Below are 23,744 nucleotides of genomic sequence, written 5' to 3' on the forward strand. Positions count from 1 at the left end.
GTTGGCTGTTTTGGAACTATTTTTAAGAAAACCTTTCTAGTTGTCAGTAGTGTAACCGATGGGTGGACAAGTGGGATATGACCCCCCAGGTACGAGCAAGGGAAACCTTCCTTGCTCATACCTTCTCCACCCCACACCTTTCCTGAAGCAGCACTGTCAGCCACACCTGCTGCTATGTTACCCCTCTGTAACAGTAGCTGCTGTTTGCTCTGCCCAGAGGTTCACTCCCAGGCTAAGCTGCTTTTGCAGGAGGAAGGTTTTGGAGAGGGTTAATCCTCTGGCCTCCATTTTTCACCACCAAATTTCAGTTCTTAAATTAGTGCTCTGTGCAAGATTAGTGACAGGTTCTGTGCTAACCCCTGCAACTTCAGCTTGCCCCAGGAGCAGACTCTAACAGTTATGCCTCTGCTATTTATTATTACCACTTTCAAACAGAAAATTGTACTTCATGATGTAAACATAATAAGAAACTGAAATCATGGCCTCTATTTTCTGGAGCAGGGGTGTCAAGCTCATCTGGCCAGCACACAAGGCCTGCCCAGCAGGGTACCATGTGCAGCATGCTCCCCATGCTGGGCCCCTGGGCAGCGGGTGGGTGGTACATGCCAGCCCCACTGCAGGCGTTGCACAGGCTTGGCCCAGTTCTGCAAGCAGTTCCCACCGCTCAGAGGCTGGCACAGGGCATGCGCTGCATGCAGCACCTGGCCAGATGAGGGCCAGTCTAGATCAGGCCTCAGGCTCTTTGCATGCTGGAGCCAGTGTGCAGGGCTGGTGTGATGGGGTACCACAGGCAGCACGTGCCCTGTGATGGACAGATACGCTGTGTGTAGAGCCCACGATGCCAGGTCCATCCTGTGCGCTACAGACAGGACAAGCAAGGCCGGTGTATATTGCATGCGGGCTGGACACAGCTAGCATGGGAAGTGTACTGCATGTGATGCCCTGCTGGACCAGCCCTGCATACTGGCTCTGGCACAGCCTGATCTAGACCAGCCCCTGAGCCAGCATGCAAGGTTGGTCTGGCATGACCATCGCATGGCATGCAAGGTTGGTCAACCTTTTTGAATATGGGGCCGGATTGTGAACTTTTTATCACCCAGTGGGCCAGCAACCCTACTGCACCTGCCTGTTACTGTAAGGTTCATGGTAGCTGCTGGTGGGCAGGGGCAGGAGGGACCCATTCTGCATCCAGCCAGCTACTGCCCCAGAGACTGAAGGGGAGAAATAAATAGCTCCACATCCCCACCCCCGCAAGCTCCTCCTGTCCCCAGTAGCTTGTGGGAAGCTGGCTTCAGCCGCATGCTGCTCTGGATGGGACGGACCCAGCCGGGTCAGCACCAGCCAGGAAAAGCAGCATGCAGCTGAAATCGGCTCCTCACATGCTGCTGGGGACGAGAGGAGCCTGGCTGGGTCTGCACCGGCCAGCAGAAGCGGAGCCATGTGCCACTTGGGACAGGATGAGCCTGGCCAGAGCCGCAGGGGCTCAGCTGCATTTTCCCTCTGCCTGTACTAGTCAGTCCTGAGTGACACATGGCTCCGCCACCGCTTCTGCTGGACAAGCCGGCTTTAGACTTGACACCCTGTGCAGTGAACAGTGGCTGCAGCACTGGATCCAACCTGAATGCTCGACCAACTCTGCACACAGTATATGGGGTCAGTCCAAGGCCCGCAGGCCAATTCATACAGCTCTGTGGGCTCAGTCCAGTCTGCCTGCCATAGGTTTAATACCCCTATTTTAAAGTTTTTTTTAATGCTTTCTTAGTGCAAACCCCAATTTACTGGTGAGCAGGGACTACCTTTTTATTCTAGATATGTAAAGTGCTTTTTATTTTAAAAATGCCTTGGGCACTACTACAGCACAACTAATAATACAAACAATATTTAAAGTACAAAACAAGAAGGTATTGCAAGCTCACAAAATGCCAGAAAATTCCATGTGTTTTGGGACATGTTCTGTTTAGAATGAAGTTGGTTTAAACAGAAGAATAAATAATGGCTTTTAATATTGTTTGAAACCAGAGGGGGCAAACCTTTCTGGAAGATGCGCCAAAAATTAAGCCATGTGCCTTCTAAGTGTCACTTCTGATCCTCCATCCTTGCTCAATTTGCTGCTCTGCTTTCTGTTCCTAGCCCTGTACTCTTTGCCTGATCTTCTGCTCTGCTTTCTGCTTCTTTCCCTGTGCTCCCTGCCCAACTTGCTGCTTTGCTTTCTGCCCTATCTGCCACTGTGCTGCCTGTCTCCTCCCTGATCTGCCACATACCCTACACACAGGCTGCCCATGCTACTTGTAACATCCATATCACAGGTTGACCAGCCCTACTTCAAAATATTTGTGCTAAGTCACGCAGCAAAATATATGTGGCATTTTCAGCAAAGTCTTTAAATTAGGAAAAATTAAGAAAGGAACGTAAGGCAGATTCACTTCAAGAGCTTGTGTTGATGTTTTTAGTAACAATTTCAAGACCATATTAAATAATTTGTAACATGTTGGCAATCTAGGTTCATTTCTAGCTGTAGTTTGCCTCTGATTTAGAAATAGGTTATGTGACATTCTCAGTGATTGTCGTTTATGGTATCTGTCTGCCAATACCAATATTTGGAATGGTGTTTCTAAGGTGGGAGTCTAATGTATTTTAAAAACTGTGATGTACAGAAGGATAGCTGAGGGAAGGGGTCACATTTATGTGATGATAAAAAGCTTTCATTCCATCTTAATGGAAGCAGAACTTTGGGTGCTTCAACTAAATAAACTAGAGCCGACTTCAGCTGCATTTATCTAAAGTGAAGAACATTTAATATTTGCATTTTTGCTGCTTTTTAAGAGTTTGATTGCTGTTGTTATATCCTTTAGACTGCAATAACCCTGGGGAAAAAAGAGTTCTGGAGTTTTTTAACTAAAGGCTCTAGGATGCAGTGGCAAGAAAAGTGTAAGCAGATAATATACAGATATTAATACATGAAGGGAATCATAGAATCAATGAGTTGGAAGGGACCTAGACAGATCATCTAGTCTGACCCCCTGCCATGGGCAGGAAGGAGCACTGGGGGTGGCAGGGGTCATAAGACCCCAGCCAGGTGCCTATTCAGTCTCCTCTTGAAGACTTCCAGGGAAGGTGAGAGCACTGCCTCTCTGGGAAGCCGATTCCAGGCTCTGGCCACCCTTACTGTGAATAATAACGTTTAGATTGGTATGAACCTTATATCTACGCATGTTAAATTTTCCTTTAGCATGTGTATCATCTGAAAGTTCAAACATCCACATATAATGCAAATTTTAAATGAAGTGGAAATATGCACATTCAAATAAGAGTAAAGCATATCACTTCTGTTTTAGGGGTATGTTTTCAGTTACATAATATAGTGGGGGTTTTTCACTCCCAGGCTAAGCTGCTTTTGCAGGAGGAAGGTTTTGGAGAGGGTTAATCCTCTGGCCTCTGTTCTAGGTATTATATTAACAAGTGTATGTCTGGATGTTTTTATTTGCTTGATTTAAAACATAATGGTAGTGAAGCAGGGGGCGGAGCTCGAGTACTGGGAACCACATGTGTGCTACAGAGAGCCCCACATGATAGAGGCGGGTTGGCCTGGCTGCCCTCCTTGCTGCTATGTGCTGCTCCGGCTGGAGCCATGCACCACCAGGCAGCAGCACCTACGTGGGTCACAGGCACCCCAGTGGCCTGCTGCTGCCACTGGTGGCGGGGCTGTGTGCCATGTGTGGGGGAGCAGAGGAAAAGAAAGAGAAATTCATATTGGTGATATTTTAAAATCTCTTGCTCCCAGTTTTATACAAAGTATATCCTCCTCGATAGAAAAGAGATTTTAAGATACCACTGATATGAGTGTTTCTCTTTCTCTTCCTCTTCCTCTTTCAATGTCTTTTTGACAGTTTTCCTACCATGGGATCTTTTGTTTGGTTTTATCATCTGTTGTTTATCTTTTCTCATTGCAGCACTCTTAAGATGAAAATTATGTTATTTCAAGGATAAATAATAACATTTGGGTTTTGGTTCTATACCTTGCGTGTTTCCAAAAAAAAAAAAAAAAAAAGTTTATATGGTAGTGTTAAATTGCTCCCTGAAAAATGAGGGTGGGAGGGGAGAGGGGGAAATGGATTAAAAATGTTCTTGGCTAACCTAATTATCTTGAATAATTCTTTATAATAATAATGATAATAATTTCCTGAATTCAGCCTTGTTACATGGTTATTTTGGGTGGTTTCTGGAGCTCTTAACCCCTGGACTGTTTGCATATTAACACCTGCAACTAGTTTTAAGCACTTCTTATGAAGCTCAATTATGTCACTCCAGGGCAAGTTTATCTATGATCCATGTTACCCAGCTTGTGTTACACCTAAGGTGCAGCCACTCTAGGCTATACCTTAGTATAAACATCTCCCACACCCCCTCCTCTGCTGGGCCAGATCACTCCCCCCCTCAATCTCAGCACTCCAGATTTCCTCTCACTGCCTTCCTGCCCTCCTCCCTAGCTCATTTGTGGCTGCCTGTGCTGCTTGTCTTGTGGGAGCAGGCAGAGAAGGGTTAGATCTGCCTACCAGTTGCTGCTGCTGCTCCTGCTCTCAGCACCCCAAAACATCAGCGGCGGGAAAGACAGGTTAACTTTTTCCCTGCCAGCTTCCCTAGGACAGACAGCACAGGCAGCCCAAGTAAGTAATGCCCCAGAGGCAGCAGGGCAGGAGAGGCAGGGGGGAACTCCAAGGGGAAGAGGGGAGCGTGGGAGCTGCAAGGGGCAGCGGTACAGACTGGAGGATCCCCTGGGACCAGGGGGTAGGAGGAGGCCTGGAATGGGAAGGCGTGGGAGGAGGGGAGGCTGGGTTTTTACCTTTCAGTTCCCCAGGCCCCTGCTGGCTTGAATGTGATTGCTCCAAAGCTTTGAGCTAGCACTGACACAGATCACTATGTGCAGATCACAGTGCAGTGTGTAACAGGGCCCTAACATCCCTACATGCTCAGGACTGGTATGGGAGTCCTTTTCATCATCCCTACTCCTGCCTATTTAGTTAGGTCTCACCTTTCTTGGGAGTGGCAGAAAGTTTAAATCCAGCCTCAAAGCCCAGAGGGCTACATGCTCAGCTTCTCTCACACATAAGGTTTGGTAGTCCTTTATTTTCAAGGTTACTGGTTTCACTCCAGAAAGGTAAGAGCAGATACAGGGGAACTCTGGTTTACCCTGTCATCTGTGTTTCGGCTCAGAAGCCCTGTAGACGGGTAGTGATTCTTTTTAATTCTTCATCAGTGCTCTGGGCTGTTTTCTAACTTTCCTGTTTATCAGCCTCTCTCTCTAGAGTGACTGTCTTGGGAGATGCTGTAGAGCGAATAACGTGAAGTCTTTTCACAGCTCCTTCCATATTCACCACCTGGTGCTCCTTTCTGGCTAAGCTGCAGTCCTCTGGCTGTTGCATCTAACCAGGTCCTTAGTCACAAATTGAGAGCTAATTAGCTACTCTTGTATATATATCTCTTTCTGATGCATTGTCAGGCATGTATACATCATCACAGTTCCTTGATGATCAGTAACTATGATTAGTGGTCTACTTAAATCATGGGGAAACTAAACATGGGTCGCTTGTGGTGTCATGTGTTGGCTGCGGTATAAATAGCAGATTCCACAGATGTTTTCTGGATGTGCTTATACACAATATACAACAAAGTAAATGATATGTAGAGTTGTACAAAAAAGTTTAGAAATATTAATTTCTGCTTACCTTAATAATAACAGTCCATTAAGGTGGGTACCTATGTCTTGGCAGCGTAAGGAAGGGTGAGGTGGTAGCTACCATCTTCTGTATAGCTGGAGCCAGGTGGAGCTTACCCTGGGTCAAGCATCTTCTGCCTTTCATGTCTCCCCTCCAAGCAGTGCCTTCCCTCAGGGTAGGCTGTGAGGCTGAGCCACAATGGCAGTGAGGACCACTGGCTCCCACTGGGGTCTCAGTATTTTATTTATTTTTTTTAAGTTTTTATATTTTTTGGTTGATTTTTGCAGACAATCCCATATTTCACGTTTTTTCTGCAAAATCTGTGGTATCACAAATTGAGTAGAACCTTAACTGTAATAATAAGATCATAAGAAAGTAGGGCTGGAAGGACCTCACAAAATCATTTAGTCCAATACTCTGCTCAAGGAAGAATCATCCCTGATTAAACCATCCCAACCAAGTGCCTATCTAACCTACTCTTGAAAATATCCAAGGATGGAGATTGCACAGTTTCTCTAGGTAGTCTAGTCTAGTTCTTGACCACCGCCATAGTCAAAATTCTTCCTAATCTCTAACCTAAATGTACTCTGCTGCAGCTTGAAACCATTGCTTATAGTGATTTCCTCCGGTCATGAAGAAAATCCCATTTTCATTCTCTCAGTAACCACCCTTAAAGTGTTTGAAGAATGTTATCAAATCCCCCTCAGTCTTCTCTTACTCAGACTAAATAACCCTACCTCTTTCTGCCTTTCCTCCTAAATATTGCTTGCCAGGCCCTTAACTATTTTTGTTGCTCTGAGTTGGACTCCTTCCAAACTGTCAACATCCATCTTGAAATGTGGGGCCCAAAAACTGGACACAGTATTCCTGTTGAGGCCTCACTTGTGCTGAACAGAAGAGAAGAATCTTTCCTTTGATTTGCAAGTGACAGTCATGTTAACATAACCCAGTACACTGTTGCTCTTTGCAACAAGAGTACACTGTGGGCTCATATTCAGCCTATAATTTACTGTAACACCCCAGGTCCTTCTCTACAGTATTGCAGCCTAGTGAGTCTTTCCCCAGTTTGTATTTGTGTATGCAGTTGTTCCTTCCCAAGTGCACTGGCCCTTGTTGAAACTTCTCCGATTAATTGCAGACCATTTCTCTAGTCTATCCAGGGCATTCTGTATCCTAAGCCTAATGATATGAATTTGTATGTGCTTTCATATAAAAATATCAGAGGGTTTTCAAGTATTACTGTTTAAACATGTTATATGTCTGTAGGTAGATTGGGAAAATGGGATAGACAGATACAAGACTAGTTGTCCAAGGTCATGCAGGAAGCTTGAGGTGCTGCTGAGAACAGAACCTAGATCTGCTTTCTCTTCCACCCACCCTCCCTCCAAGACCACCTTTCCTTTCAAGTGAAATGTATATACCTGTTGGCATGTTTTGAATTTCATTTCCTTAGTAAATTGAATCCTGAAACATTCTGTAGCAGGTATAGGCAGCCCTGTTCCAGCTGTGGGCTAGAATGACACACCACAGGTTAGAGGCAGGCACAAGAGCAAGTGCTAGGATCCAATTGCTACCACCACTTTTCCCTGTAATGGCACAGGGAGAATGCCTGCAGTCCCCTACTGTGGGACAGTTCCATTGATTCTTCAGTCTAGATCTGGCCATGGGTTATAGGTTGCCGACCCCTGTTCTATAGGAAATGTGCACCTAGTTATTCGGGTTCCTTCCTGTGAAGGTGTACAGTGGCCAGAAGCAGCTTCAGATAGGTAGCCTATGTGGTAAATGCATTGTAGCATGAAGCTCAAGTGTTCCCTTTTCATAGTACCTGGACTAACAAATATGCTCTTTTTTCCTCTCTCTACAGCATGTGCGTTCCGTTACAATGGGCTGTCATTTGTCTACCTCATTTACCTCTTGCTCATTCCCCTGTTTTCAGAACCCACAAAAACAACAATGCAAGGTAAGATTTTCTTTATTTTTCCTTTTCTAAAGCTTCTTGACAGTATAATATCTACGAGACTCTGGGAAATGGGCAAAGTGAAGTCTTACTGTCTCTCCTTATTCATGGTCCGAGTGGTTTGACTTTTTCCTCAGTCAAATAAAATGATTTTGAAGTACATACTGTAAATTCACAGAGTCTGGTTTGGGACTAAGCACACCTACTAGCAGATCTTAAATTCATTGATGAAGTAGTCTTTCATATTTTTTGCACCCTGCATAAGACATTTGAACCCTGTAAAAAGAGAGACCATTTCACAATTACTATATTTATTATGAATGCAAGATGTATATTGAAAGCTAAAGGGAGTTAATCTGTAAAAGTGAGCTCCCAGAAATTGCTGAATAGCAGTATTGTAACTTCTGGATTGTTGATCAGTCAGTGAAAATTTAGCTGTGGTCATGTAATGCTACTACATTCTTCTGTTTTAGTGGTGTTCTGTATTTTCACTCAGTAGCTGGGTTGCATTCTCTCTTTTGTGTTGCACAGCAAAGTGATCTTTTTTGTGTTGGACAGCAAAGTGATCCCTCTATAATTTCCACATTTGGACTTGTCTCCTGTTTTGAAGATTGTCACAGCTGTGTGCTCCCTGAGGTCATCTGGGATTTCCTTATCATTCCAGATGCTTAAGATGAGGGCATGGAGCTGTGAAATGAACTCCGCTCCTCCTTGCTTGAAGATTTCACTGGGGATTTCATCAGCTCCAGATGCTTTGTCTTTCTTCATTGGCTTTCTTCACCTCATCAAGTTTAGAGGGATTCTGGGATTATCTCTGGGCATTGTGGGCTGGAGTTCAGAACACTTAACAGGAGGGAATATGCTTTCCCTCCTGAAAGGCAACATATATCTTTTGATAGTGCTGTGGCATGGTGAGTATGGGTCACCACTATAATAAGCTTGCTCAGCCTCCAGCCATGGATCTACAAGTCCCCAATGGCAGAGCAGGTGGTCTTATTTTATATCACAGTGTACTCCATTTTTCATACAGAAGGTATGGCAGGGTGGCACCTTAGACACCAACTAGTTCAGAGAGGCAGGAAGCTACGCTATTCTATGAAGCATCTGATGGAGTAGGGTGGTGCCTTGAAAGCTCATGCCTCTCTGAACCAGTTAGTCTCTAGTGCCACCCAGCCCTACTTCTTGCTTGATTTCAGACTAACATGGCTGACTATTTCTCTGCATTTTTCATAAGTTTGGCATATTGCATTATTCTATTGTATTTATTTGTACTAGAGGAATGGAAGAATTTGGAAGCGGTGCTAATATGCTATTGCGCAGTACTATTAGGCTACTTGTGCAGTAGTGTCACTAAAAAGGTATTTGCTGGTGCTGCACAGTAACTCTGGTTACTGCTAATTTTAGTACTTCATTATAAAAGTACTAAATAAATGTGCAGTAATCACTGTGCATTAATGAATATGTATACGTGCCCGGAACGTATTAAGAAAGATTGTGAGGACTATCACTGCTAGAACTCATTAAACTCATGGAACATTAATGTTATCTTAGCCCACCACATCTGTCAGCTTTGTGTTTATGGGCCTGCTGAACTGTATCTATTCCTTTAATATATGTGTGAGGCAAGGATTTCTTAGGGTGATACCTTATATTGGACGAACTATATGGTTATCACCCTAAGAAATCCTTGTCTGTTGTGTAATTTCTGGATCATCTCAGCTACAACATCACTCTTATACTTCAGTATATGTGGACATGTGTGTCCAGATGGTGCAAAAGGAGAAGAAATTATTCATTATTTTAATGAGAAGTAGCCAAATAACTATTAAATTATAGTCAAAGTGTTAAGTAAAGCAACCTTTATGAGAAATACACAAAATAAACACTTTACTGCTTTTGCATTTTACTTTCCTTCCTTTTCTTTTCTCTTTGTCTTTTTGCTTTCTTCTTTCAGTCAAAGCAGTATCTGAGCCATCTGCTTTTAAGGTTTTGCTTTAAAAAGAAATCTTTCTAACCTTGCTTTTTCTCCCTGCATATTACTTTTATTTTTTTACTTCTAGCTTTCCTTTTTTTCTTTTTTTCAAATCCATTCCACTCTGCATCCCAATCTTTGACTAACATTCCCCTTCTTGTGGGTTTCTGATCTACCTTCCCTCTTGTACCTAGTCCTTATCTCTTTTTATAGATGCACATATTTCCTAACACATAATTTGAAAAATCAGCCTCTGAAATAGATGTTTTTCAGTTACAACTGAAATATTAAAATAATTGCCTGAAAAAAAACATAGTTGGACATGTCATTTGCAGAAATATTTAAGCATCTATAAAGCTAATTGAATAATGGAAAATATGTTCAAGAATAGCACATACAGAATTAAAAACCTATTATCATGTTCAGCTCTATCTTCAGTGTTCATGGAGCTTGAAATCAATTAAAACAAGGTTAATTAAAGAGCAAAACTTAGCATTCTATGTATGTAAACTGAGAAAAATGAAATATATCTGAAGGTTATTTCATTTGACTGTAAAAGTAGTTGAAAAAATTTTAGGTCACGTTATCAAAGATTATTCGCAGAGGTTGCTCTTGATTCATGCTAACTCTGAAATCGTAGGGCATGGGGCTTATAATTCTCTTTATATAAAATGTCTAATGATTAATGCGGATTAACTATCTACTGTAGTCCTTCAAGAGAAAAATAGAAAATAATCATTTTGATGAACCAGTTGCTGATTATAATTCTGTTGCTTTGAGTCAGGATCAATGGAGTAATGTGTTTAAAATAGTTTAACAACACTTTTCTTTTCTTTCTTTCTTCAAAGAGTGCAAAGTAGGCAAAGTTATATTTTATGATGTAAGGTCTTTTGGTTAGGGATTGGCTTTCTGATCTGTTCCAGCATAGTAAGGTCCTGGTCTGTAACTAGGGCTCTTAGGTGCTGTGGCAATACAGATAATATAGTGAAATGTATTTTGTTTGTACAAGCCAGTGACAAAATCTGCAGCAGTGTAGATATCTGTCAGGTTTTTAAATATCTCATTTGGTAAGAAAATAAATGCATCAGAAAGTTACCTGCCTATAATATAGATAGTGTTAAACAGGCAGTGTGCAATAGTAACACAAACAGCAAATATTCCACAGTAATTTGCTCTTTCAGTTTGTTTAAAGTGGGGCTGATAGCACTGTGGTCAAGGAGGGTATGATATTTGGGATATCCTGTACAGAATTAAAGGGGATAAGTAAAGACTACAACGGCAAAATAATCCACCAGTGATTCCAGTAAGAGTGCTATGTAGATTAAGGCAGGTAAGGTTATTTGGGTAGCTGTGATATCTTCTATTAGACCAACTGAGTAATTGAAAAAAAGTTCTTTGCGGGCTTCTAGGCTCAATCATGTTTTTTCAGGCATAGAGAGTCTCTGCTGTCCTGAAATCTCCAAGGAATGAAATAAGGAATTTAATTACTTAATATAAATACTAATTTAATATACATTAATTAATACTTAGATTAATGTTTTCTATAAAACTAATTTTGAATACTTAGCTAAATTAATTTTGACAAGGTGTAACAAGGAACCCAAGGCTCCCTGTTACTTTAAGGAAACACCAGCAGTAGGGAGAACTGGAGATGGGATAATCTGCCTATTAAGAGGAGCAGAAGAACAGGCCGCCTAGGTACTTTTGGCTGGAAGCGCTTATTGCAGAGCTTACTGCTCCGAAGTAGTACAACAGGGCAGAAGAGATTGCTTGGGACAGCAGAGTGCTTACTGCAAAGCTAGTTGCCCTGTAGTAGTAGCAGGGAACAGGGCCTAGCCCAGCAGCAGTAAGGTGCTCTAGTGGGCAGCCAGCCAGCTTAAGAGAGAACACCTGTGGCAGCTGGGGGGGGGGAGTCACTTGACCTGGAAGTTTAGGGCTGGGTTTTTAGGGCATATAAGCTCAGGGCTTGAGTCCAGGAGGTAGTCTGTATTTGCAGACTTCTTGGGAAAGAGCGCCTCCATGGTAGGGGCAGGGTGCAATAGCAGGCCTGAGGCCAAGAGGGCCAGATCACCAACCAAAGAGGGGCGATAGGAAGTCTGAGGCTGAGAGGGCTGGAACACAAGCCCAAGAGGGGTGATAAGAAGCCTGGGGTTAAGAGGGCCCCTGAGAGGGGGTGAGAACCATAGCCTGGGGTGCCAAGCTCAAGGGGTGGAGGGGAAAGAGCCCAATAGCACAGAACTAGGGCCAGGTTTCTATAGACCAAGGAGGAAAGAAACCCAAGAGGGGTAAAACCAGAGTCCAAGGGGGAAGACTGTGGCTGGAGCCTAGAAGTTTGGCCTGGAGTAGTAGGCCTAGGCAAAAAGGCCCAGCTAGAGAGCCAGGGCAGAGGCTGAGAAGGCTGAGGCCCCAAAAAGAGGGTGAAGGCCTGAGGTGGCCTAGAACTATCTTGGGGCTGAGTGTTCCCCAGGAGTAGAGTGATAAGATAACCAGTAACACCTTCAAGGTATGAGCATGGCTGTAGGGGTGGTTGGAGTCTGTGAATAGCCATTAAGACAGGCAGTGTCCCTGAAGGTGCATACAGGCCAGGAGACCAGGGTTAGTGTCTTGAGAGCAGAATAGAGGCAGGTGGGGTTCATAAGGCATCTGTAGACTAGAAAAAGATGAAGGCCTCACTCTGGGACCCTGGGACAGCCTCCCATACTCCCAAACCAGATAATAACAGCAAGGTATGGTAGAAAAGAGGTGAGAAAATAGTTGGGGGGGAGGAGTTGCCTGGATAGCCAGAGTAAGGCAGGAGTCCTGAAGCCACTGGGAGTGTTGTGGCCACCCCTGGATCTTAGTTCTGCTATACAGGGTTTATGCTTCTTCTATGACCTCTGTGAATTCTATAGCCCATAGATTTGCTAGCAAAACAGCTGAACAAAATGGAGAATTCTAAATAAATATTGTAGCAGGTATGTATTTCTTTCACACCACGTGCCAAATAAGACAGGCATCTAATTTTTGGAAAGCAAAACAGAGAAAAAAGTTTATCCAGTCATGTCTGACCCTGGTGAAATTGCAGGGCAGAAAGAGGGCCAGGCCCTAGACCCTTGCAAGGGCAGTAGCAAGATTATTACTGTGTTTACCCAAATAGCAGGTGAGGTTTTTTCCTCCAATAAGCATGAGGGAAAAAGCCCCTTTATCTTAAATTCATATGCAAGGAAACTTCATTCAATACATTGGCTATCATTAAACTGCTGTCAAAAGATTCATGGCTTCTGGTATGGAAACAGTACTTAGTAATGTTAAACAACTTGAAGTGGATTAAATGCAGCCAACACTGAGCATGCCTATAAAACATATGGCCCATATTGGGCAAACAGCCACAAGGATAGGTTAGTGCAGCCCATTTGAAAAGATACATGGTGTAGTGCTCATTAAGCAGAGTCCCCCTCAATGCTGACTCTTTTTTCAAGTGATGTTGAGCTACTACATAGCATACATTTTGATTTCCTCTTCACTTCCACAGCTGAGCGGCAACCTTTTTTTTCCCCATTTCAAATCATTCCTGTTTGTTCACCAGCTTAAATGTCTGGCAAATATCACCAAATGGAGCCCTAAACAGTTCACCTAGAATCCCTCTCTCTCCTCCTCTCTCAGCCTGTTGCATATGATTAGTGTCACTCCACCCTCCATGAAGTTGACCAGCATGCATAGTTTGTACTATATCCATGTAGGTGCTGTTTAAAAGTGTGTTTATGGAGTACCTGTGCTAAAACTTGCAGTAGTTTCAAAAAAGGTAAAATGCATCAATTCTGGGTGACTAGGTCTATGGCTACTATGTACAAATTCTACAGCATGTTTAATTTCAAGGCTCTTAGCCTTGTTTCAAGTGCTTTCAAATTTGCTCCTCGCTTCCATGTGCTCAGGGAGAGCAGGGCCTGACAGTAAGGAAACGGGGAAGGGGCTGCAAGGGGAAGAAGTTGAATGGAGGTAGAGGGCAAAGGGGCTACCTGACCTCCCAGATTTATTTTCCCTGCTGTAGCAGTGGGAGGGGGATAAATTAAAGGCAAACCTCCAATAATTAGGTAGTACACCTGGAAAATTATAACAGGTTTATAAATTTTCCATATGCAGAATGTAATTATTGGAGGTTCATCGTATAATCAGGTCATATTATATTTGAGTAATTTACAGGACTTCCCTACTGTAAACATTTTGTATAAATAATAATGTTGTTTTCAATATCAGAAGCCTTATTAAATTATTGTAGATTGCATGCAGCAGCACACCTGCCCTGAACCAGCTCAATTGCTCCTTCAGACAAAGGCTGCAAGGCTCAGCCAGTAGTTATGACTATACTAGGGTTAACACAGGACTTTGCCCTTTCTGCTTGCTGGGCTAGAGACAAATTAGTGTTGAGTGCATAGGCGGATTAATGCACAGGCCCATGGGGCCTGGGACCAGGGGTCTCTGCCAGTCGGAGACCCCCAGATGCCTGGGTTCTCAGGAAAGGCAGGATTCCCCTTCCAGTGGGGCAGCATTATAGCCTGCAAGGAGTCCTATTTGGGGCTGCTGGGATTGGGATACAAGGCCGCCGCATGCATGTGTGCAACTGCATGCATGCACGTGGCCTGGAACACATCTGGGCAGTGTGAAGAGCAGCTCCCTGCAGGTAAGTGTATGGTGGAAGAAAGGGCAAAGGAGAGGGAAGGGATATGGGGGGGGGTGCAGATTGAGGCCCCCACCGTGCGGGAGGGAGTGGAGCAGGGGCTAGGGCTGGGGCTGGGGACGCTGCCCAGCCAGAGTGGTGCATGGGACCTGTGGCCAGGCTGCGGAGTAGGACAGAACCATGGGCAGCTCAGCCAGGGGGCAGCTCCCTGCTGCTGCCCACACCCCTGAGGGGAGGCATGGGGAGGGCATGTCCCTTCCCCCCTGCCCCCGATTTGTGCGTGAGGTGGATAGGGGCTGCTTGCTGCAGAGTTGGGGCTGCCTGCACTGCTGCCTTTGCCCTGGGGGCCCTGCACCTGCCATGTATCTCCTGCCAATCTGGCAGCAGTAGGGGTGACAAGTTGTGCTCCTGCATTGTCAGGTGGGTAGAGGCAAGACAAGCAAGGCAAAGAGCCTCAAGCCCTCAGTGGGCAGACCGCATCCACCTTCACCCTGCTCAGTTCTGCTCTGCTCTGGCTGTGGTGGAAGAAGGTGGCGTAGGGAGCAAGGAGAAGAGATGAGCATGTGCCACCCCACCCAAAGCTGGGCTGGGTCCACCCAGCCTCCCCCATGGGGCACAAAGTTTATAGATCCATCTTGTCCAGTATCCTGTGTCATACAGTATGCTTATTCAGTTCCAGTTCCTCTCTGAGTAGTTGAAGCAAATTTAATATCATCTATCATGTATTCGCATTGAGTTGTTTTTGAATGTTTTTGGCAAAACTACTTAACTAATCTTGAATAACAGATATTAAAAAAAAAATCAGTATCACAATCTTTGTATTATGCACTGTATAGATGCATTGACAGCACATTTTAGTTATATGAGATGCAATATTTTATGAGTTCATAACACAATAATTGCTATGAAAAAGCAGACATACAACTGATTTACCGTACTAAAATATTTGTTAATACTTTGAATACTTTTATTCCTCATATTGGGACATGCTGACTAGTTTATTTTTACATGGCCACCTCTTCATCAGAGCTAAACTATAAAACAACTTAATCCTCTCTAATATGTATAGTGATTATTTTACCATCCTGGAGAATAAGATAATCTAAATAAAAAATTTGAAAGCAACAATAATAATGCGTATTAGGTGAAAAGTTCTTTCAAGTTCATGGATCATTGAAGAGATTGACCCAATCAGTCGGCGGCTTATTGATTCACAAAGCAGACCCCAAACAATGAGGAAACTCCCCTATATCTATTTTCAAATGGATGAGAAAATATGTGAAAATTTCCTCAACTTTTTTATTATTGTCAATTTTTGGTAGCCAGCTTTATTTTTTTTCTTATCAGTGCTGTTTAAAGGAATTGAGTGAAAAGGTAAAGGCTGTAGGGAATTTTGTTGCTTACAACCATATCATTAAATTAATTAATGAATTAATTCAGAGAATAAACTGTGGCTGAGAAGTCTCTCTGAATTCATTGAAGAGGTCATAAAGGCAACCACATGTAGAGGTTACAAATCGACTATTTCTTTTGTCCCAAAAGAGCTGGGTCTGTAACTCAGATGGTAAGGGTTCATCCATAATCCTATGCTGAGGCTCTGCAGATAAAACAAAAAATGTTGTGTTTGGCTATGCTGCCTGTAACCTTTGGACCTTTTAGAGTAAGAAGGAGAAACCTAGAATCCTAGTGTTTTAGACTCCACTGCCATTTCACAAATAATCATTTAAACCTACTGGTCATATTCATTTTGTCTTCCTAAGTTGATTAGTCCACCTATCTCCTCCATCATCTGCTTGTAGCTGAAATGGAGGAATTCTGTCCTGTATACCTGAATATCATGGGTTTATTTATGGGAGGCCTGGATGCTTCAAGCAAGCTATTTATTTGCTGTTATTGCTGTAGGTCATCAGTTAGTATCCTGTTCAGCTCTGAAAAAAATAAGTTGTGTTTCCATCTAGTATTTCTTAAATAACCCCTGAGATGAGTTTTGCAACTTGTATTCAAAGCCACACATTACAAATCTCTGCCTATGTTTTGCATGAGATTTTAAGCTCTTCAGACTAGGAACTGTTCTTTGCTATATATTTGTAAGTTGCCAACCATAATGGGACCCCATTATGATTTGGTTAGACCCTCTGCTGAATGCTTCCACATTTGAGGCCAAGATCCCATTATTTATTACAAATTTGTAAGAGTTGGTAATGCTGTAAATGTCTCCCATTTTTTAGCCAGGACAGGAAGCTTTAAAAAAATCAAGGAGAAATGTGTTCTTAAAACTCATATTTGGGGGCAGACTGGCTTTTGCATTGTGAAGGTTTGTAGTTGATAATACTGATAATTCATAGTTGATAATATTTTTGAAAATTCTATCCATGCATTACTTGTCAGGCCACAGCCTTGAAGGTGAGGCCTTGGTTGGACAGTACAGCTGCTCCTTTCAACCTGCCAACCTGTGGCTAGTCATGCAGGCTGGTCAAATTTGGTGTGAAACCTCCAGCAGGTCCTTTCTCTCCTCCCACTCCCTGTCACTGGAGGCTGGCTGGGGTTCCCCTGACCCAGAACAGGAAGTGTTCAGGTGACAAGGCTCAATCTGATCCCAGACCACTTGCTGTTCCTTCTGGCTTCTGCACTCTGATTCTACTCTGTGCTCAAAACTGGGCTTGCTCTCTAACTCAGCTCTCTGCCTGATCCTCTGGCTTCTTCCTAGACCCCAATCTCAGATTTGTTTTCTGGACCTGGCTGTCTCTGGATTCTGCTTGCACCTCCTGACCCCACTTGGTACCTCGATTGCCAAGTACACACAGACCTTGCTGCCCATAACCTGGTGTAACCAGAGTGCCCATTTCTTCCTACCCATCGTCTGTAAGTGCCATTTACAAAGTATTCCAAGGAGTAAAAGGGATACTTTCTGAAGAGACAGGGAACTGGTTCAGATGTCTTCAATTACTGGATCTTTTTGTACAAGCTTTGAGGCATCAGTATAAAGATTTATTTATAGTTCAGCAAATGCTTTTGAGCAATTTAAAATGTGATTTCTAGATTGGGCATATATCTACATATGGAGGTATAGCAGCCAGCTACATAAACATCCTTTGGCTCAAAATACTGCATCTCGGCTAGGTTTCTCCATGTTCAACATTATAAGTATTCCCAAGGGGATGATTAACGGCTTTTCTTATGCATTTTTGACAGGTCAAATCTTGAGCTACTTAGTAAGATTTGCCTGAGTAAGGAACGAGTATAAATGAAACAGTCTTTAAGATCTAGCCCAACATCAGCAATCCTCTTGCCTTTTTCAAGAGGAGAACTTTTCTGTTAAATGCTGGTTTTATATACCAGGGATGCTTAACTCCACCATTCAGGGCTCCTCACAGTTGGGCAATTTGGTGGCGAGGAAGCAGTGGCAATTAATAATACCACCTCTCCCCTGCTGCCAAATTCCCAAGCCCTGTATGGTTGGATTGGTCCTGGCCCACCCCCTCTAAATGCCCCACCCCTTTTCTTTCCAGGGCCAGATCAAGACTGGGCCACACTCTTTCCCCCACCCCATGTTTAGATCAGACCTAGTAGCTGGGTCCAGCTTGTGGATAGACAGCATTGCCTATCTGGCCTGTAGGGTGAAAAGGTTGAGCACTACTGTTATATGTCATTTGACTGCTTTAAGGTGAAATCATTTTGATAACAAAATTATCAAATTAATTTTAAGTAAATTTAATGAGAGGGATGATGCTGATGGACCCAGAAAAAGAATCTTTTCATTCATTTCCTGAGAAGGTATACTTAAACAGCACTTGTGGCCTTTTGTGTGTCCCAAGTTTGCCATACTACTCTAGTGTGGAATGCTTCAGGGTGGGAAGAATGATTTTTGCTTCTGTGTCAGTTCCCTCCTTAAGCCCTCTAAAGAAACTGCTATCAGGTATTTGGCTACATGGCTGATTTTATGGTTTGTTCATCTGTTTTCATCTTCAACATCCTGTAAGGGCCAGTAGTATGTTTGGCACTACACAAGATACAGCATCCTAACAGCACTTGGCTTGAGCGTTTACAACCAAAACAAGGTAGTCACAGTAAACAGGATGAATTTGGAATCTAAAATGAGGAAATAACTGGATTCTCTATTTTAGCTCATTAACTTATTGATATAATTATCACAAAATATAATAACTCGTGGTTAACACAGAAAATATAAATCATCAGGAGAGGTATGAAGTTAAAGAGAAGAACAGTGTCTTTGTAGACTGGTAGCTGAGTGGGAGTTCTGTAAGTAGGGACAGCTGATGGAGGTGAATAGATCTGGGGAAATATTTTTGGTGTAAGCTCATCTCTCTCCCTGTGCAGCAAAATGTTTTAAATTTGCACTCAAAGTTAAACAGGGGTGCAGACAGAAATGGCAATTTTTGCCCAATCTGGCCACAGAAAGCAGTTTATAGTTGTGACCAAACACAAGTGCATGGCTGCAGACACCTTCAAAAATGGCTAAGCAGGTGAAAATCTGACTCCTGATTGCATGAGTTATCAGATAAAGGCATTTCAGAATGTAGCATTTTTGTAACTTGTGTCTGTAGAGCTCCCAGCCTGTCACTGCTTTCAGAATGGGAGGGGTGAAAGAGAGCAGAGGGAGTTCAGTCTAGGGATTTTTCAGCCTCCCTCTCACCCCCCCCCCAAGGTGGGGCAGTTGTATTGGAGCTCGTGAGGTGGGGGGCTCCAATTTACCTGCCCCACCCTTCAGCACCAGCTGGGAAGCCCCAAGAATATGCTCCCTCCACAGCCTTTCCCTCTCCTATTCTGAAAACAAGGAGCTCTGGCAGAGAGCTGTGGCCTTTGCTATGGGAACCTGGCTGCAGGATTCCCCTCCCCTGGAACCAACAGTGAACTTCTGTTTGGTCCGGAGTAACATTGCAACTTGGAACGTTTTTGAAAAATTTTTCTGAGTGACAGCTGGGAGCTGCACTTCTGTCTGTACCACTGGAAAAAGTTAAGCACATGCTGGAGTGCTGCTTTGACTAGCTATCTGGAACTTTAACATGAACTTAATATACATATGAAAACATTTTTAAACTTACAGTTGCCTTGGGGCATGTTTATGACCTAAGCCAGTTGCATGTTTTAAATTGAATTAAATAATTGAATTATGAATGTGAATTTTGCAAAAATCCTATAAAAAGCAACAGTTGTCTTAGAGTGTAAATGATGAGCTGGCATGGATTGCTTAATATCACCACTAATACAAAGCAGTTGACCCTCATAGTCTTAAATGAAAAGAGGATTGTTCTGAACATATTGAAGTAGTAATTCTTAAGAAACTACTTTCCTTTTGGCTTTCCAGAGTAGAATAGGATAACTATTAGGATTGCTACTTTCACATACTAATCATATATACACACACATTAGTAATGGCGTTTTCATGTATAAGACAGAAAATAAACATCTTATGTTCTTGTTCTATATTAGGTTTTATGCAGATTATTTCATGTTTATAGATGAAGATAGCAGGCAAAAATTACATTTGCATAGTTGGAAGCTACATATACAAAATTTTAACCAAGAATAATTTTGTTTTCAAATACTGTTCAAAAGACTTGATTATTTAAACAGTTTCCAGGTGTCTTGTCTTTAGACAGTCTGTATCAGCTGAGGTAGGTGAGTCAGTAGCTGAGTCCAACTGCCTTTGTCTGGTTCATTGCCTTGGGTTGGCTTCTGTGAGCTGCTCCCAGGTACTTGATGAAGTAACTGGCAGTAGGACTCAGACTGCTCGCTCAGATTGTATTCACCCTTGCTTCCTGATGAGCGGGTAGTCTTTGTGCCCTGTTGCTCCTTGGGCTCTGTTGGTTCCCTAGTTCCCACTTTGCACTTCTGTTTTTAGCCTGGCCTTTAGGCTGTCCAGGTCCTGACATTAGGTTTGATTCTTGGGTGAAATCTATGCTATGTTCCATACATGTCCTATTAGAGGGGGATCCCAAGTTTACCCTGCCACCCGCTCCTGCTTGCTTGTGTCAAACCTGGAAATGCAAGTGTGAGACCACTTTGGAGGTGTCTCCAGCAACTGTTCTTAAGCATGCCATGAACTGACGTCACCAGAGTGACCGCAGGAGGAATGGTTTCCATGCTTCATTGCTGAGTTTGGCACATGTGAGCAGGAATGGGTGGGCAGGATGTGCTTGGGAGCACTGCTGTCAGGACATGCAGGGGGCATCCAATAAAAATCATACACTTAGTCTTAGATCCCACTCCTAGGCAGAGGGTCTCGCAGCCTATGACGATGTATTTTTCTGACCTAGTATTTTAGGAAATGTATTGGAAAGTATACACTGTTCAGGAAATATAGAAATGAAATTAAAGGTAGCAAAGTGGTGCTGTATGTTAATGTGATAGACTGTAAAGAAATAAGAAAGGGTACTGAAATAGACTAGATTTGGCTCAGAATGACTTTTGGAGAGGATGGTAAAAAGAGTTACTGTCTGAGAGTACTAGTGGTCACAGATGATCCGAGTAGGCTGCAGGGCCCAGGGCCAATTAGCCTGTGCGGGGCCCCGCCCCCAGAAGTAAGGAAGCCGGTGGCAGATTTGGCAGCGGAGGGTGTCGACTGGCCAAACGTGAAGCCGGTGGCAGCGCAGGGTTGTCACAGCCGCTTTGCCTGGCTCAGTGTGGCCCCCTAAATTATGCACCCACATAATCATAGCTCCAACTACACAATGTTTCTTTAGCTTATTATAAAATGTCATAGAAAACTGTCAAATATCTTCTTAAAATTCAAGTACATTGCATCCACTTTATATTTTGATTGTTTGATAATGTGTTGAGTATGTGTTTTAGTATCTTCACAGCTATTGAAGTTCAACTGATTAGTCTAGTTTCTTGGCTATCCTTTTTCTATTTTATAAAAAATTTTAACCAACTATTTACTTGTCATTCCAGTGGCAGGACACTGACAGTGTTCTCATCTCCACTGTTGTAGGGTGGTTTTGAAGCTTTGTGTACTTTGCCTTTTCATTTCTGTGTGAGAGCTTGAAGTGGTGGTGATGGAGATTTGGGTAAATGTGTGGCTGGGAATGCATAAGATTGGACCCAATGGCTCAGGAAGCTTCTTCCAAAGTGCGTTTTTAATCTTCTGGGACCTCTCTAAACCTCCATGAGTTCTCAAATACAATAGCCAATTCAGGTGGTTGTTTGAGTACTCTAGGATGAATCTCACTGAGTCCTGTCAACTTGAGAATATCTATCTTGTTAAGTAGACTCTAACTTGTTCTTTCTCTGCTGTAGGCTGATTATGTACCTTTATCTTTGTTGCTTAACTGCATTTGCCATCAAATAGTTGACATGTTTTTGGAAAGACTGAAGTAAACATAAAAATAACTCAGACTGTTTCACATCATTCAATATAGCTTCCCCTTCCTATTCACTGCAGGATCTATACTTTTCATGGCTGTCTTATTTCTGATGCATTTTTGTTGCTCTTTCCATCTCTTGCTAACTGTATCTCAGTCTGTGCCCTGCTCTTCTGGATATTGTCCCAGGAATCAGAAATAATGGGAAAATAAAAACCTTGATGACAGGTTGAGAAACATGAAGGTTTGAAACAGCACCCCAACAGTAGTAGGGCAAAAAAAAGTGAATGATCTAGGAAGTTCTTTCTGGTTCTTTGTTTGCCAAATCATTTGATAATATCACTGTCTGATAAGTATATACAAACTGTAATGAACAGATTACTATGTTAACTTACTGGTCCAGATTCTGTTCTGTTCTACCAGTTTAACTCCAAAGTAACGTTATGAAGACTTACAGCAGAGAGACTGAGAATAGAATTTGATCCATAGGGATAGATGAACACTTTAGTCCAAGTATGCTCTCATTATTAAAGGTAAGCATTAGTACTATATCTCTTGCTGTAGTGGAAGCTGCTCCCTTTTGTGTTGGCTTAAAAACTAGAATAAGTACTTAAAATCTTGTTATAATTAAATGCATTAGAGTGAATCCTATTCTAGTCTCCTTTGAGGGTTTGGATAACCCTTACAAACTGCAGTGCGATCATTGCAGCTCTGCTTTTCACCTAATAATAGGATAATTGTGCCACTTCCAGAGAACCTGAAATAGAACAATAGGATAATTGTGCCACACCTGTGCCACTTCTAGAGAGCAAAGCATTCCCTGCATGTAGGGGTTTTTGGAGGAAGGCTGATGTGCCTGTGGCTTCCAGCCAAATCCTCTGTGGGCTGAAATTCTGAGCAGACTTTCTTTTCCCATGACACCAGCAGCACCAATGCTCAGAAGTCCATTGCTTGAACTATAGGCAGAGACTTGGGATTTGTCCCTTTGTAAGAGGAAAGAAGTCTGCATTTTGACTATGGGACTAGGCTATGGGAGAGGATGGGGAAAAGATATCACATAGCGTATAGCAGTAAGTTTAGATATTGGGAGGCTACCTGCTTCTGTTTGGTTAAAACTCTACACTGCCCACCCTTTTCTAAATATCATAATGTTTTAAATAATCATATTTTATTAAGTCATCATAAACTAAACAAAGAAGGGGGAAAGCCAGTTAGTCATTAGGTGGCTTTCATAATGATGAATCTGCGGATGAGAGGCAGTCTAATAAAAGCACTAGGTACCCTTTTGAACTTAAAGCAAATGCAGCTGGTTTCAGTTATTCTGCTGTTGATACCATTCTACTCAAGACCATGCAATTATACTGCAGTCCTACGGGTCTGAATCCACCATCTATCAGTTCCACTATGTGAAGCTGAGCAAGGGAGGATTGAAAGAACATTTAACAATGAGCACTAGATTGGGGGGCGGGGGGGGGGCACTGATTTTGGCTGAAAGGGTGACTTAGTGAGTTCTAGTCAGCTGCAAGGGTACACCTCTTGTTAACTGTTAAGCCCCAGCCATTGACAGGTGCCCTGTCATCTTAAGGTGCCTCCATCCTGAAACTGGAAGTCCAGCCCCTAACGCCTGATCTTTGCCACTGGAAATCCCTCCCCTTGCCCTGGAAGCATGCCTTTTGGGAGGAGAGTTTGCGGTCTTGGAGCTGAGAGTCCTGTCCTCTCACATGGTCCATGATTATAAGGCCTGCCCATCCTACACCAAACCCCACCCCCCTTTGCCACCATATTGGTCCCAGAATCCCCTGTCCTCATCACATGGTCCCTGACATCAGAAGGTCCACCCCTTGATTGGGAAACACTGCCCCTCTGGCAGCCCTGCCCTAGGGTGCATGACCCACCCCTGGGGCCTCAGAAGTTTTGCCCTCTAGGCCACATGGCACAGGCACAATCTATCAGGTAGTGAGGGGTTGTGACCCCTCTAACAACCTGCCGCATTGCCCTTGACCAATCAGAGGGAGTTTCAGGGGCGTTGGACCTTCCAAGAATAGCAACAAACCAATCAAGTTGAGGGCTGCACACACAAAATCTTTCAGAAGAAATCATTTTAACAAAGAAGAGATAAAAA

At 43.2% G+C, this 23,744-nt stretch overlaps 1 protein-coding gene across 3 annotated transcripts in view; it reads left to right on the forward strand.

The window, feature by feature from the left end:
- Nucleotides 1-23,744, forward strand: part of PIEZO2 (piezo type mechanosensitive ion channel component 2) — a 498,844-nt gene that overhangs the window by 93,620 nt on the left and 381,480 nt on the right. For all 3 annotated transcript variants that reach the window (XM_019545872.1, XM_019545881.1, XM_019545888.1), the window contains exon 2: nt 7,579-7,674. In XM_019545872.1, the coding sequence (XP_019401417.1) occupies nt 7,579-7,674 (96 nt within the window). The remainder of the gene's footprint in view (nt 1-7,578; nt 7,675-23,744) is intronic.

Source organism: Crocodylus porosus, unplaced genomic scaffold (genome assembly GCF_001723895.1).
Source record: "Crocodylus porosus isolate Cpor-Errol unplaced genomic scaffold, CroPor_comp1, whole genome shotgun sequence".
Lineage (NCBI taxonomy): Eukaryota > Metazoa > Chordata > Crocodylia > Crocodylidae > Crocodylus > Crocodylus porosus.